Genomic DNA, 15,076 nt, shown 5'->3' on the forward strand with positions numbered 1-15,076 from the left:
TTTAGATATAACTTTAAGTATTTATATCTAAAACTATTACAGTCGCTGAAATTTTATTTAATTCATTACACCATTGTGATTGCTAAAAACGGACGCTTATCTATCGATTACAGATTTCGTAGAAGCAGAAAAACACTAAATACATGACTCAATAGCGAATTAGTTTAAAAAAAAATGGACACTACGTTGAGTCAATAGCGCCAAAGTGATTACACAGCTAGGTTACGTAAATAATATACTCACACAGGCACAATGTCACACACACTCTCAGATTACACACACTAGTGTATGATGTGGCTGTGTGCGCGCTGCCGACCATGAGTCGGTCGACCCCACTACAAAATTTAGTCGCACTCTAGACTTCGCAAAGAGCGGACGAGTCCAAAGTTACTAGCGTACAACGCCATCGCTGTGGATATTTCGTCATAACAACATTGTGATAGTGACAAAATCATTCAGGACGTGTTAAGTGGGTGCATAACATTTATTGTTCCATTTTAACGCACTTTAGACATTACAGAAGACGTTATTGTTGTGATTTTCTGTTTCTAAGTGATATTATAACACTGTTTGGATAATTCCGGATAAGTGCTAAAATTGCCGCAAATATTTTTGTAAGTATATATTTATTTTATTTACGCTTTATAATTGTTTTTTTCTTTTCTAACAAGCATTTTATACATTTTTATTTTTTAAAGATAATATTAATTATAACATTTAGAAAAAAAATCTGATATGTGAGTGGAAAAAAAAAAGTTTCTAAAAAATAAACAAAATCTTTACGTAAAACGAATTTAATTTAAATCTTTAAATATGAGAAACGAGATTGAAAGTTTTTCCCGCTAAAAAAATTCCTATCTGAAAATCAAATTTGAAAATTTCCAAATCAAATTCATAAAAAGAATTCTAAACTATTCTATATTAGTCTTTGTATGTATGATTCAAATTTAATTTCAATACATTTAAATAACTGGGATGAGTCACATCATTAACATGAAAGTTCATAGAAGCTGAATAATGTCGTACAAAATTTTGTTTACTCACGCTCTTGTAATCTCGTGCCAAAATGTTATATCAATTAATTCTTTATTGGCTGTATGAAACCAGTACGTGTTTTGACTCTTTTGTTTTGCATCTGCTTCCTTCACCATGTTTTCTTTATCTTTGTTTACGACGCCAATATCACGTTGATTTTGCACAATATAATTATTATATCCTTTGTTTGAGTACATCGTTATTATCTTTGTTATGTTCAATTAATTGTATAGAGAATTTAAAAAATTATTAATACTTTGTCTCGATAATTTTAAGTTGACGACTTACAAACTTCCTCTTCCGTTGCACATAAATTATTATTTTTAGTCTACCGTCATTCAATCATTTTTATTATTTTTAATCTACACGTCGGCTTATAAACATTTTATTATTTGACGTGAAATAATTATTTACAATTTTCTTAATCAACATTGTATACACGGATGTTTATTGTAACTGAATAATATATTAAAAAAAAATTAATGATGCCATCGGTTTGAATAATAAAGGAATTGCGTTTATTACATGTGTTGTAAACAGGCTGGCACGGCGTCTCTGTCGTAAGCTATTGTAAACGCTTACACAACTGGTTCAAGGTTCCTATCCGCCGGTGCGTTCGCCTGCGGATGTACGGAACCCGAATTTTATATAAAATAATTTAATATTAGTTTTCTATTGAATTAGATGTGAATTTCAATATTGTAAATATAAAAAGGTCCTTAGATGTACAATACAGAACGTTCGGAAACGGCGAGACTTGAATCGATCGTAAAGGTCAGTTAGCTATCTATGACGCAATATCCCTAGGGCGGCGTTGCGCAATCCGCTGCAATACACACACATACAAATATAATAAATCTCTATACACACTACGACGCTCTAATAATAGACACAAAGAAGTATAAGTGCATTATCAGTAAGTGATGTAATACGGGAAGTTAAAGCAAGGTTGTCCGGAAGGTGCTAAGCTGAGGTCGTGCCCGCATGCATTTAGCTGAACGTGCCTTACTCGATGTGAATTACAATCCACACCACACTACACAACCGACCCTGGCAGCACGGTTACAAAACACCAAGCTTATCGTGTATGGATTGCCCTAATTTTTTATCATCACCTTTATCTCGTATGTGTATTACGTAAGTATTTTTAAGCGCAATAACAGACGATAATTTCATCGGATACGAGGACATTCAAAGATAACTTGACCTATATTTTTTTTATCTCGCTCACAGCGCAACTAACCTACTTACTGCATACGGCTTCACCGATTGGTGAAAAAAAAAACATAGAAATCGAATCACCAACTTTTTTCAAAATTAGAACAGCACAAGGCACACGATATTCGGCATGGTAAATTCTAATTATATAATTTAACGCTTAACTTTATAAAATCGATAACGGTAATTCCCAATGACTCATCGCACAGAACTAGCCCAGCGTAAATACTACGGACGCCAAATATCAACAATGAGCATTGAAAACTCATTACATCGATTATGATACTTCCTTGAAACAAAAACTTATTTGATGCAATTCATATATAAATTCTTAGAATCTAGAACATTGAAATAGGTTAAGTGTTTCTTAATAATACAGCAATTAACTGTCTAGAGCAAGGTCGGTACGGAGAAGTAATGTCTTTGTCTCGTCAGAACTTGGCTCGGTTTTGCGAAAGTAATCACACTACCGACTACACATGTCAAAAGAAATGTAATGTATTATCTCAAGGATGAATTCATTGTGTCAACGTGTAATTATGGTACAGATTAAAATTATCAGCAAGGGAAGCCCCTGCCGGAACACAAGGAATCGAACCTTGGCATATATAACATCGGTCGTTTATCGCGAGGATTACGACACGACACCTTGACATCAAACTGCTATCGGGAATGAGAGGCCGTCCCCAAAATAACGCACGCTTTAATTGGGCCTTCGCTGAACGGGAATGCGAATATCGGTCAAGTATACGCGATTTTCGGCGAAAAATGCTTGAAGTCCGTCCAAAAATGCGACCTCTTTGGAACCGTCTGTCAAAAGGACAAAGCTCTAAACGATTCTAACGAGTCGTCTGCAGACAAAACAAGAAGACAACGGTTGTTTTAAAAACATTTCTGTCTGAACGCTGAGAGAGAAAAGATAATAAATGGCGCCAAAACTTAAGTGAAACTAAATTCACTAATAGACATTATAATATTCAATTGACATTAAAACAAACAATAACGTTGTTCAACGGAAAAATATAAAAGATGGCGCCCGCCCTACTTTTCCCGCCAAGTTGTCGCGAGCGTGTGGAAAGTTACCGATGTACTACTTTCTCTACTTTTTCTAAGATGGCTGACATTGTCTATGGACATTTATGTTACTAGCAATTGTCTTTGCTAGGTCAAGAGCAATACGCTCGCAATAAAACTCGATCGTTAAGTGCTAATTCTTATTGCACGTCACATCGTGAATGTCAAGATTACTTTAGACTGTTGCATTATTGAAATACTACACAAAGGCCGTACTGAAGTATGTGCGTTTAAATTATAAACATGGATGTTATAAACAAACAAATATTAGTAATTAGTAAGAGGAGGGCGGCGATTAGTTCATTAGGGAATCGTATTAGTTGAGGCGAACGTGCTGTGTTACGCAAACAACGTGAGTCCAAGTGCACGTGGGGATAGCCGCGTGACCGGAGAGGAAAACGTGTCGCAGGACAATCACGATTAAGGTCAGGCTGCACAGAACAAACTGGCGGCTTTCAAGTTAAAAAAAAATATCAGTTTGAATAAAGAACGCTCGAATGATGCGTTACAAACATTAATGTCGTTATAAATTACGTAACACACGAAATGTGAGTTTATCAGCTCTGACTCAACTTGATGAGTGGTTTTTGATAACGTGTATATAATCGGTAATTTGTATACATTTACTTATAATGTTAACAATATGAGAAAAAAAAACTTTAATGGCGTGGAATAATAAAATTGTACACGTGCCCCCCTCACGTGTGGGCTATTACTGCGCGCGCAACGTGATTTGACCACGTGTCATTTAGTTCAATGTGAAGGTTATTACATAACCTAGCACAATCCTATTAAATAAAAACTATATAAAACCTTATTACAGAATAAACGAGATAGAAAATGACGAGCAGTAGCACTTAAGGCTGGAGAATATCAGCCGTAGAACGGAAAATTAAAAAAAATATTCAACCCTAGCTACGTAACGTGTTTAAAATACGACCAAAAAAGTTACATATAAAAATTCATCTTACATTTTAAATCCACACAGCATTATACGAATCTAAAACTAAATCACAAGAAAATGCTGCATTCACATTCCATGTCAAAGTATGGCAAGTGTTTCCCAACTCCGGAGCCAACCTTGGCGTAGTGACGAAACATTTCATAACAAGTTTCGGGGCACAAAAACTTTGTACCGTATGCCAGCTTTTGGCTAACGGGCCATGAGAAAGTACATCTAGCTAACTGTGTACAAACCATTCCGAAGGTTGCACCGTTAACTTCGATTCGGTTGTAAATAACCTAACGATATTAATTAATTTCAAACGATTCACTGTTAGAATGGAGTCTTGGATGATGTGTATACTGAAATGTTTAAAATTTTATTTGCTATAAAAATTGTGTTGCATCTTTTAATTATTCCGATATAACTGACCGTTCTTTATAGAGTTAACCGTTTGCGCTACCGAGCGTCAACTAACGGTTTTTTTAGTTAAATGGAGCAGTTACGTTTTATGTTAAAGTATTATTATTGTTTAATGACTTACATCAATCTCTAAAGCAAACAATATTAAACAAATATATAAGGTACATTTAACAGAAAATTCTATATGATTTGTACAATGCTAATGATATGTAAATATTGTAAACCTGCCTTCCTTGTTAAGATTAACACCTCACAGCGGTCAGGCGAGAAATGTTTATTCAATAACTGTACAAAAATATAATAGCGGTCCGGCATTACGGTGAATCGACTGTTAATATTCAAACGACATTTTGATTTGAACCTCTTTCATGAAAATAATGCTTAAACACTGGCTGTCTATAAAATTTAAGAGTCGGTTTAAAAAGAAATTATAGCGCTGACATTTCAAACAATTAGAGCTGACTTTTAATCGAACAGTTAGCTGTAACGGGTGCGCACGCGCATCTAGGGCGGCCTACTGACACCGAACGTAACCAAAGCAACCTGCTCGTGTCTGGTTGACGGGTTACGGATCTTATATTACCTACATAAACCTTTTACTTATAAGAACAATTTGTCTTTCTAGTGTCAATATTACTAAGAGTAATAGAATAAATTCTCTGTATGTAAGGTATTAAGGTTTAGTATTGCGTGTTGTCAATCTATCATGCCATTATGACTACTCGGTGGTGTATTATATCCGAGTTAAAACTACTAAATCAATTACACGTTGCGTCAAGTCTTTAAACTGATAATAATTCACGGTACAAAATATAAGATTCTACATAAATCAAGTATGGGAATAGCGATTGTTATATAAAGAACTTAGAATGCAATGAAAACGTTCGAAAACATCTTAAAATACTCCTGGACGGCTCTAATGATCATTTTCGAATTTCATAAGGAGGAAATTGTGAATAATCTCGTATAAACGCCTAGGAGCACGTGTCCACAGTCCCGGTATGTTTAAAATGACATGCAAATAATCTCGGAAACGCATATAATCAGCTTTAGAAAGAACTCTCACGTTGTGCTCGATATCAGCTCGTGTAGAATAACGTGACTGGGAGACTATAAAAAAAAACGTATGCGACCACTTTTATAGTTTTGTCACAATGGGTAATTATTTGATCCTTCATTGTTATCCTCGTTGGTAATTGATAACAATAGTTTTTGATGTTTTACAACACTTCCGGTGTTTGTTCGATAATTATCGATAGTAAATTGTATTATATCGATATAACTCAACGTTTAGGTAGTTTCAGAAATCGATGTTTAAGTTCAATGACACGAACCGATAGATATCTTTCAAATAATAATATTCATGGAGTCGGCATTCTCGGTCCACGTCGCTTACAACGTGAGTCTCTTGCGAAATCTAAATATTTTTCTTTTGAAACTGTTAACCGCTTATTCAGCGTCCGATCCACTCTAGGCACATGCCTTCAGGCGTGCGTTGTAATTCAGTTCCAACTTTTAATTGTTTGAGTACACTTCATTACACGACTGATATATTAAAGTTTAAACGCCTTTCGTCCTGTCATGTTACACGTTGCATCGAGCTTGGGTAATCATTTATTCAGATTTTTTTTATAATAATATAGGGAATATTGTCATAATGTAGCAACTTGCGTTACACATAAGCGATCCACGTGTAAATGTTACGCATTAGCTTGCGACATAATTTTTGCAAGCGTATTTTGTAAGGCTTAGAGAATCGCAACATTATAATAACGTAACCTCTCTTTTGTTGCAGAACCACACTGAAGATCCTTGCGGACAGGGCGTCGTCCGCAGAAACATGGTCGCCGAATTCATTCTTAGTCAGCAACAACTGCTGAATGCTGGTGGGGGGCCGCCACTAGTGCCACCACCATCCCCATCCCGCATCGCACAACCACCACGCGCTTGCCTCTCTGTCTCCCCCCATTTCCCAATGGAGCAAGGGCCGCCATCGAGCAACGGAGATGATTATGGAAATTCCTTCGATTTCTCAAAGAGGAAGGATTTCTTCGGACAGCGTAAGCAGAGAGAGTTCATTCCCGACAGCAAGAAGGACGACGGTTACTGGGATCGCAGACGGCGCAACAACGAGGCGGCCAAACGGTCCAGGGAGAAGCGTCGCTTCAACGACATGGTCCTTGAACAACGTGTTGTTGAACTCTCCAAGGAGAATCACGTTTTGAAAGCTCAGTTAGATGCGATCAAAGAGAAGTACGGCATCTGTGGAGAGACGCTCATTAGCATCGATCAAGTACTGGCGACTTTACCAACTTGCGATCAAGTTCTTTGTGTAACAAAGAGAAGTAAACTGTCTACGAACACTCTATTTTCACCTGCACAAGCTCCGCCAGCCCCAGTACAACCAGCGTCGCCCCCGTCCCCGCAACCTCAACACGCTCCCGAACAATACCAAGAAAGGCTCCCAGCGCCCGAGGCTTACTACTCACATCCATCTCACTTCGAACCCCCCGGTTCAGTCTTAAATCTCTCAAGACCCCGCCGCGCCCCTTCGCCCTACGAGCTCTCCTCTCTCTCAGGCTCCGGAGACGAGACAACGGAGCAGTACGCCCCGGAAAACAACTGCCTCCCTCTCAAACTCCGCCACAAGTCACACCTCGGTGACAAAGACGTCGCCAGCGCCCTCCTATCACTCCAACACATCAAACAAGAACCGGGTCCGCGCTCCTCACCGTCCTGGGACGGAGAGGGTTCCAGCGACGAGAGGGATTCCGGGATCTCACTAGGAGTGGAGTACAGGCCTCCGAGGTCTGACGAAAGACTCGCAGAAGAAGAAGACGCTCACCTCAAAGCCGAGCTGGCGCGGCTCGCCACGGAGGTGGCCACGTTGAAGAATATGATGCATCAGAATAAGTCACGCTCGCTCGAGCACTGAGCCGGCGGGCTCGGCCCTGGACACCGCCTCGCTTGCGCTTGGACCGCGCAGGTCGCCCGCCGCCCTCAGCGCGGCGACGGCTAACGTTTCGCGATCCCGTGTCGATCTTATTCGTACAAACTGTCTCAACGCCCTTCCCTAGTAGTCGAAGTTACCACGTTGTAAAGAGATGAAATATATATATGTATAATAAAGTGCAGCTGTACGCGGCTAAGTCGCAAAGCCTATTTGTAATCCTTCCTATAGTCGTATGGTGTATTTCCGTAGGGTAGAGATAGTCGCTTCGACGACGCGAACTTGGACTTTGAATATGAGACTAACCTGTTCGGTTTGCCGACTTTTCGAGCAGATAAAACTCGTCTACTCAGTGATAGATTTAAAATAAAAGATGCATTTTTAGTGTTGAGCTGTATGTAATGTACCTTATGTTATAATGAATATGTGCAGTAGATCTGTTTCATCTATTCGAAGATTCCGTTGTAAAAATCGATGGCTAAAGACTATTTCTGTGTTAAGTTAGTGTTAAGTCGATCTAAGTAAACTTAAGTCCAACTCGGAACTTATTCGTTCGTCTGTGTATAGTGTCTTCATTCGGAATATCCGTTGTTCCAAACCAAAAATATGAGATAGATCCTCTAGCTGTCATGATATCGCAAAACTATTTATAAGAAGCTATTTCTAAATCAGATACACCAGTGCCTTGGACAATACATACCTACCTTAAAATAGAATACATTAAAATAATATTTTTGTACTGTTAAATAAAATGCTATTTCATTTGTCGCCCGAACCACGAGTTCTCGCTCGTTGCGATCCAATCGCATTCATGAGTATTACATGTGAATGAACGCATGGCGTCTTAACCTTTCACTGTCGAGTTCGATCCGTGGTTGGGGTATTTTTTAATCAATCCTATGGCTAGATCGAAGTATTGATATGTATTGTAAGCACTCCTTACTGCCCTAAGGGCATGTGATAGGACTGAAAGGAGTTATTCTAAGTATTTATTTATTCGGACCGTGAAAGAGGATTTTACAATTTATTATCTTTGTATAAGAAATATGAATAAATTGTGTACATTACAATTAAAATGATGAATTTTATTTTCACCCGATAACCTTTGTAGCACAGGTGCTTACCACAGAAATAATGCTCATACGTTTAGCATATCTTAATTACTGTGTCGGCATATAAATTGCCGTACCTGTTATGAGTAATTAGAACAAGAAGAAATTTTACTTACATTCATAATAATTGTTAAAAATAATATTAAGATTTAATAAGAACATTTAAATTATTTCGCTTATAAGATGATTTAAACGAAACTAAAATGAGACACCAACAAACTCCTTTAAAACAAAAAGCTGTAACGTTTTAACAGAGAAAAAATTTGCTCATAATAAAGTCTAAAGTGCTGAAAACATAAATCTTAACATTTTTATTACACACAGCAAAAAAGTGAATTTCCTTCCATTACAGTATCTAAGTCATTATAACATGACCCCACATACATACGCCGTCTCCTAGCTCGTCATTTCTAACATCAGTAAGCATTGCAACCAGTGACGAAATATACAATAACAGCAATGCTTACAGAAAAAAATTACCGGTAGTTTGACTCAATAGCACTTCAAGAACAAACGTAATGGAGCGGAACATTGCAAACTAGACGGTTGCGATATATTTTGGCAATAATATAAACTTAGTGCATACAAAATATGTTATGCAAAAATAACATAGTATTTTCTATGGAATTAAAAGCAGGGTATATTATCCGTCATAATTTCTTTTATGTGATATCAGATGTAATAAAGCTGAAAACGGTGATACTGTCAGTGTGACGTCAACACCTATAAATGGAAACTGAAAAGTAGATATTTTAGGTATGATAATACAGAATGGGTTCCGGACTGGGGGTCTGGCTCTAGTCTAATCAAGAAAAGGAGGGAGAAAATCATTTAGATTTTCTTCATCCTATTGAAATAAATGTCGTAGTTAAGAGAAAAAGTTTATTAAAACATGAGTGGTTTGTCTCATACAACTAGGGAGGTCTAATCAGAGCTAACTACAAGTCTGTATTGTCACACTGCATACGAGGAGTTTAAGGTTTACATTCATAACACTACGTTCGTATTATCATATGAGATCTATGAGTTTTACACTTTCAACGATAAGTACGTAGTGTGCTGCGTGACGAAGGAACTCGTGGTAGGGATACTGCTAGCATTGTCTCACAACAAATTATATCTCATATATTAGGTAGTACAAAACTATTACGTGTTATTAAATGATTTTGTATTCAATTACGCCCTTTCAGAAGCTAATGGGTTGGTCTGCTGTAACGAATACGTTAATAACTCCTGCAAATAGGTATATCTAACACAGAAAACTGTTTTTCATATCTATATCTTATTAATATTTAATATTAATGTAATAAAACAATTATACCCAATAAATATTATTTTAATATTCGTGATATTATATACATAACATATTTTAAATGTATTTTATACTCCATTACAGTAATGCTACATTTGCTTGGAATGTCTGTTAATAAATACTAATCACACAAATTTAAATAAAATAAAAAAATAGTTTAAAGAAAAGAAAATAAATACTCAATAACATATCGTTATCGAATTTTTGTTATTTCAATATAATAAGGATGTTTACAACATTATATTAATTATATTTTTTTATCATTTATTACTATTTATAACTTACCGCCATGATTCCGACGCCATTTTAATAGTTTGTTCGTATGTGAGTTCAAATGATTCAGATAACCAGTCGTATTTTAAATTTACGATTAAATTAACTTACGCGTTTTTTTTTTAATAAATATACGAATATATTTTTCATTAATTATAATGACTTTATCCACAATTATCTTTAGGTTTAGTTTACATACACTTTTAATAAAATATTGCATTTCAAGGAACTCTTGAAACTTTTAACAATAAAATTGTTCAGAATAATTCTGAACAATTTACGAAACAAATAAACGAACGAAACATAGAGTTTATTTACTCTACGCGTTTCAAACGTTCATTTTTTAAAACGTGATTATAATAAATAAAATAAATTAAATAAAATAAAAGAATTTCTAGTAAACCATTGTGCGTAAAACATATATATATAATAAAAACAAGAAATAATTAAGTTATGAATGATTAATTCTAATATGAGAAAATAACATACAATTGTTAGAGATCTTCGTAATCTCACAATTTAATAATATTTATATATCATTCTAAACAACGGCCACCCTCGACTAATTGCCATGCAATATCACTTAGGTGTATTAAGAAATCATAATAAGCCCTTTCCAGACGACGCTTGTAGCTTAAACGGCGATCTATATGAACCCGAACGCGGACCAACATCTACTGGTGCTTTTTACAACTCAGGTCCTCGTCCGGGTTAAGCTGACCTCACTCTGAAGCGTTTGGGATCGTCTCTCCGCAACCAGTGTGAGGTGGCTCTTGAATAGGAAGGGCGACGGTCGGTCGCAGCTTGGCTGAGCTCACTTCGTTACTCTGCACCCACAGCTCCAGCTGAAAATAAAATTAACAATTAATCGGTTACACATACACAGAAACAAAAAAAGTCTAGAAACTTCGCTTTATAAGACTAACAGTGACTGTCAAATTTAGGTACTAAAACTTTTTGGAGAATTTGGAAGATAACTATGGACATCAATCAAAGCCTTGAGAGACGACGATACGATTGATATTGATTTAAAAACTTAAAAATACATTTTCTATACAACAAACTCTACTAGAATAGAAAAGACAAGTCACAGTTGAATACGGCGTCAGTCTTCATTTTTAGTTCTGGATCCTTAATACAAGTTTGCCTCATCACACCGCATACGAATATCTTCTCTGTTCTCATTCATGAGCTGCGTTAGTACTACAAAGTGCGAGTATGAATGACAAACTCTCAACACTATATATAGTGGAACTACACACAGTCAGGGTGCACATACCAGTTGTGACATGTCTCGTAATGTTATCCTCATTTTAGTTACAAACCTCAGAAGTCATCTTCTCGGGCGGCGACTTGCAGCTTCCGGAGCAATGCAACTGAAGGAGTAACTCAGCGATTGCAGCTACAGACGTGTCTATGATGCGTTGTCTGCACAACGCGACGGCATGCACGAAGCCGCTAGGACCGATGAACTCATGCTCCATGAAGAAAGTCTTCTCATCCCAGTAGATCGCCTGCAATTATTACACGGAGTGGCATACTGGTTAGTATTACGCAATATTAATCACAAATTGGCTTAATCAATCGTTGCGCAACGTTGATGTAAACGAGAGCAATTTGTACTTTGACATAAGTAGATCACGATTTAATTAGCCTTACATATATATGACTTGTATAGAGACTCACTTTGGATGTGATGGTGAATTTAGTGAACGGTTTCAGGTAACGCCTGTAGCGGATGGTAGTAGCCGCCTGTAGTACGGAACCACCAGCGGCCTTGATGTTGGCGTACAAGCCAGTCCTCTCGTAGAAATCGGCTCTAGCGAAGTCCAACTCGCGAAGGTATCTCGCGTTGTTCATGTGGTAGAGGAGTGTGTCAATATCGTTTAACAGACACCAAGCTGTGGAGAACAGAACAATGTCCTATTATTTGAATTATTTGTTTAAATTAAACATATGATGATAACTCACATTGGACGTCAGTTGTATCCAAAATACAGGTCTTTTTCCTAAAGTACCTCGCTTTAGCTACAGTATACATCATTCGTGCGAAGTACGCTACATCCAAGGTCCCGTACAAGATGAGGGTGCCAGCCACCATCACAGCACTCCATCCCGGCACGCAGATCGTCCACATTGTAAAGTCTACACTTCAAGTTATCTAAGAAATAAAGCCTGTAACATTAATTGTGTATTAAACGCCTGTACATAATCAATTGCAATGGAATGATGTGATATATTTTCTTTCAGTCTATTTTTATTTTATTATGTAACAGGTAGTTATTATTTGAATACTTCAGTACTGTATTTGTTACAAGGTTATATAGACCATTTTATTTATTTTTTTATGTTAAAACGTCATCATTTTATAGCCTCTAAAAATAGGACACCTTCGGATGTACGAATTATAGCATAACTATATACTAAAACTAATTTCAGCTGTAACATCTAAAATATGATTGGATGAGAATCAGAAACTGTCCTATCAATTAGAAACCAGACGTAAATTTACTAGAAGACCGTTCGTTGTTAACGGTTTGAAAAGGTTATAACAAAAGTTACATATTAATCGAGTATCCAAGGATTTAATTAACGCGAACTAACTTTAATGTTAAATAATACGTGGAAACCATGGAAATATATATGTGTATAAGTTAATATATTTTATAATGCTATTTATATCTCAGTTTATGTTGTGACCGGAATCTTATAAATGACCGAACTCGTTTATTGGTGTCAATGAATAGTGTTGAGATGCATCTCCGACAGACGACTCCAGCTCTCCGCGGTAACAGTAAACGTACCGTTAACAATATCACGTAGAATATATAATACTCCTTTATTTTATCAACGAACCAATGAAACTACTGACCTAGATTATGAATTTTTATATAATATTTGTTTGAAAAAATTTTCGCATCTCCCGTTTTTATGACTACGTATCCATAGATCAAATTAAACCTAATCCTAACACTGAATTGCAATATAATTTGTTGTATCTTATAAGACTAATAAAATATTAAAGTAAAATCTTATTTAATCGTTCAGTTATGGAAATAAACATTGAGTTTATTTAGTGAAAAGACTTATAAGGATCTCAATGTCTACCGTAATGAGAAATTCGTTTAAACCTCTGTAAGTACGCAAAGTGTGAAATTAAACGTCCGAGTTGATAAAGATATGAATCACAATTATAATAAGATTGTTATAGCAGTTTAGAATACTGTTAGATGATTTTTATTGAAATACTCACCTAGCTAGGTCCTGCCGGCGAAGCTCTCAGACTATAACATTACAAAACAAATCAATTATCATCTAAGTGCCGCTAAGATAAATATATATTACTAGATTATCAAGGAACGTTTTATATTTTAATATCTGAAATAACCTAAGAGGCGGTGTCACTAAATTTTCAGACACAAATACAGTGAATGTCATTTTTATTGCGCGCGCAGTCCGATCGATACATGGCGAGAGTTGCTAAAGAAATTTGAACCTTAAAATATAATTGACAGTCATGGAATCATTACAACTATCCTATAAGACAAACATTTCTATTTTCTATAGCTTTTATTTAATAGTGGCAATTAATTTATAGAATTCAGCCTTTGGTTACTACGACGGTTTGTTCAGACGCAAGTCGAAACACGACATCCCCTTTCTCCTTTCAAATCCGTCCGTCGAGAACTTACGTTATACAAAAAGAAGATTTTTTTATATTATTGAAAGCAAACGGAACTTTTAAACAAAATATATAATTTCTATTGAATAATCTGCACTAACTAAAGACAAAAATCTATCAATTAGACTTAAAACTATCGGATATGTTGTGATTACATCACGATGATTCTTACCAAGCTACCTACTCGATACTGAATTATTTTCAATATACATATGTACTAAGAAAAAAAAAATGCCGTCTTATTAGAAAGCTCCCAACAGGAGTGTTCACACGAAAAACCCGGAAGATGTATTGTTATTTTTGTATCACAATCTGAACTAAACGAGTGCCAAGTTTTATAAGATCGATTAATTAGAACCGCCCTATATATGAGTTCTCGGATATTCTTACGCAACAACAACATAGTCGCAAGACGTATGCGAAAAATATAACGAAATTAAAAATAAAAACAATGACATTTTTTAACATATCTACCAATTATTAAATTGTCTTTAGGTTAAGATCTAAGTATGTAATTATATCAAAAGAGACTGGATTAACTTTATATCACAAATTGCAATAGAATTACATAGTAGTATCCTTTATAATATTTTCCCTTTCTATTTATTATAAGTAATAGGTTATTATTCAAGAATATCATAAGTTACTATAACTTTAAAAAAACATTAATTCATTATCCTCTTCTTAGGTGTAAAAAAGTTGCAGAACCCTTAGAACACTGCCGTCTAAATCATCTTTTTAGTTTTTAATGTAACAATGAACTAATGAATTACCGGTAAGCAGTTTTCTTGTTATGGCCGAACATCGATAAAATAGCTAAGATTGAAAGTTGACCACAAATATGTTTCAATTATAGTTTTGTCGTTTGTAACAGCCTTATACTGATTGCAGTTTTAATATGCACGAAATTAAATTAAAGAACCTCATGAGACACTATTGACGGCCGAGACGCAGTTCAATGTCGGGGGATGTCGGTGACCTCGGTTGAGTGTTTTCATCTCTTTCTTTAATACAGTGCGAGAGCGAGATGCATTCAACCGATCCGATCCGACAT

At 35.9% G+C, this 15,076-nt stretch overlaps 2 protein-coding genes across 2 annotated transcripts; one reads left to right on the forward strand and one right to left on the reverse strand.

Moving 5' to 3' along the window:
• The first annotated feature begins 334 nt into the window (after positions 1-334).
• On the forward strand, positions 335-8,719 carry LOC116775896 (nuclear factor interleukin-3-regulated protein). The gene is made up of 2 exons (XM_032668922.2): positions 335-614; positions 6,489-8,719. Exon 2 carries the CDS (start codon positions 6,534-6,536, stop codon positions 7,626-7,628), a length of 1,095 nt encoding a protein of 364 aa, XP_032524813.2. The 5' UTR covers positions 335-614; positions 6,489-6,533; the 3' UTR covers positions 7,629-8,719.
• A 1,351-nt stretch (positions 8,720-10,070) lies between these two features.
• LOC116775975 (protein THEM6-like) lies at positions 10,071-13,826 on the reverse strand. Its single transcript, XM_032669047.2, has 5 exons — positions 13,594-13,826; positions 12,312-12,515; positions 12,027-12,241; positions 11,666-11,854; positions 10,071-11,185 (listed from the first exon to the last, which is right to left on the reverse strand). Exons 2-5 carry the CDS (start codon positions 12,475-12,477, stop codon positions 11,063-11,065), a joined length of 693 nt encoding a protein of 230 aa, XP_032524938.1. The 5' UTR covers positions 12,478-12,515; positions 13,594-13,826; the 3' UTR covers positions 10,071-11,062.
• Between the last annotated feature and the right edge of the window lie 1,250 nt (positions 13,827-15,076).

The sequence above is a fragment of the Danaus plexippus genome, chromosome 24, assembly GCF_018135715.1.
Source record: "Danaus plexippus chromosome 24, MEX_DaPlex, whole genome shotgun sequence".
Taxonomy (NCBI): Eukaryota; Metazoa; Arthropoda; class Insecta; order Lepidoptera; family Nymphalidae; genus Danaus; species Danaus plexippus.